The 1,157-nt window shown below is 67.3% G+C and overlaps 1 protein-coding gene across 2 annotated transcripts in view; it reads left to right on the top strand.

Annotated features, from left to right (window-relative positions):
- HDGFL2 (HDGF like 2) overlaps positions 1-1,157 on the top strand; it is a 17,777-nt gene that overhangs the window by 11,874 nt on the left and 4,746 nt on the right. For both annotated transcript variants that reach the window (XM_024745958.1, XM_024745957.1), the window contains exons 6-9: positions 1-70; positions 664-820; positions 930-1,005; positions 1,078-1,157. The exon at positions 1-70 is cut by the window's left edge and continues 2 nt beyond it; the exon at positions 1,078-1,157 is cut by the window's right edge and continues 92 nt beyond it. In XM_024745958.1, coding sequence (XP_024601726.1) covers positions 1-70; positions 664-820; positions 930-1,005; positions 1,078-1,157 — 383 coding nt within the window. The remainder of the gene's footprint in view (positions 71-663; positions 821-929; positions 1,006-1,077) is intronic.

The raw sequence follows: 1,157 nt of genomic DNA, 5'->3' as shown, positions 1-1,157 counted from the left end.
CTTCACCCTGGAGAAGAAAGCCGTGGTCCGGGCCCCACGGCGGGGTCCCCTTCCAGGACGGAAGAAAAAGGTACGGGTGTTTTATTTTGTTCCCACACACCGGCCGGTGGAAGCTCCTCAAGCATCTCCCCATGGTCACCAGCCACTGTCTGAGGTCGGGGTCAGTCCGTTTTGGAGGAGGGGAGGCTGTAGGCCCCAGGGAGACGCCGGGGTCCGCTGACATCCGCCTCCACCTTCACTCATGGCTTTGGCCCATGGTTTCCAAGCGCCGTGTGCGCGGAGCACCTCCCCGGAGCAGGAGGCCGCTGCTGCCCCCGAGAGGGCCTTAGAGGCCGGTTTGGAAAACGGGATGCTGGCATCGGAGGGGGGCAAAGCACTCTGAGGGGCCCCATGAGAGAGAGAATGCACGCGTGTGCGCACCCGTGTGCAAGTGTGATGTATGTACGTGTGTGTGTTGTGCGCAGGCAGGCATGTATGAGCGTGTACAAGTGTGTTGTGTGTACACAAGTATGTGTGCATGAGCGTGTGAGCGTGGGGTGTGTGTGTGTGTCTGGGGTTCTGGGCCAGAACGAAGGGTTGTGGGTTTGGGTGGGGTGGGGCGCTGCAGGCACGCCTGGGGTCACCCTCACCCTGGCTGCTCTCACCTCCCCGGGCCTCCCCCAGAAGGCGCCGTCAGCCTCCGACTCGGACTCCAAAGCAGAATCAGACGGGGCCAAGGCTGAGCCTGCGGCCGTGGCGAGGTCGGCGTCCTCCTCCTCCTGCTCGTCCTCCTCCGACTCGGACGCTTCCGTAAAGAAGCCTCCTCGGGGCAGGAAGCCAGGTAGGCCGGCTGGGGGGTGCTGCCCTGGGCCTGCGCCTGGCCTGGCGGTGGGGGGGGAACTCCCACCGAGAGACGCCGGAGAGGCCACCCCGCCCCCGCTCTTCCATAGCCGAGAAGCCTCCCCCCAAGCCCCGTGGGCGGAAACCGAAGGCTGAGCGGCCACCGACCACCTCGAGCAGCGACAGGTGGGTGCGGGGCCCTCGGGGCGGGGGCGCGGGCAGGCCGGGACGGGAGCCCTAACCGGCCCGCACCCTCAGCGACAGCGACGAGGTGGACCGCATCAGCGAGTGGAAGCGCCGGGACGAGGAGCGGCGGCGCGAGCTGGAGGCGCGGCGGC

Source organism: Neophocaena asiaeorientalis, unplaced genomic scaffold, assembly GCF_003031525.2.
Source record: "Neophocaena asiaeorientalis asiaeorientalis breed wild unplaced genomic scaffold, Neophocaena_asiaeorientalis_V1.1 scaffold357, whole genome shotgun sequence".
Taxonomy (NCBI): Eukaryota; Metazoa; Chordata; class Mammalia; order Artiodactyla; family Phocoenidae; genus Neophocaena; species Neophocaena asiaeorientalis.
Note: the sequence above shows the minus strand (reverse complement) of the source record. Positions and strands in the feature narration are given on the sequence as shown.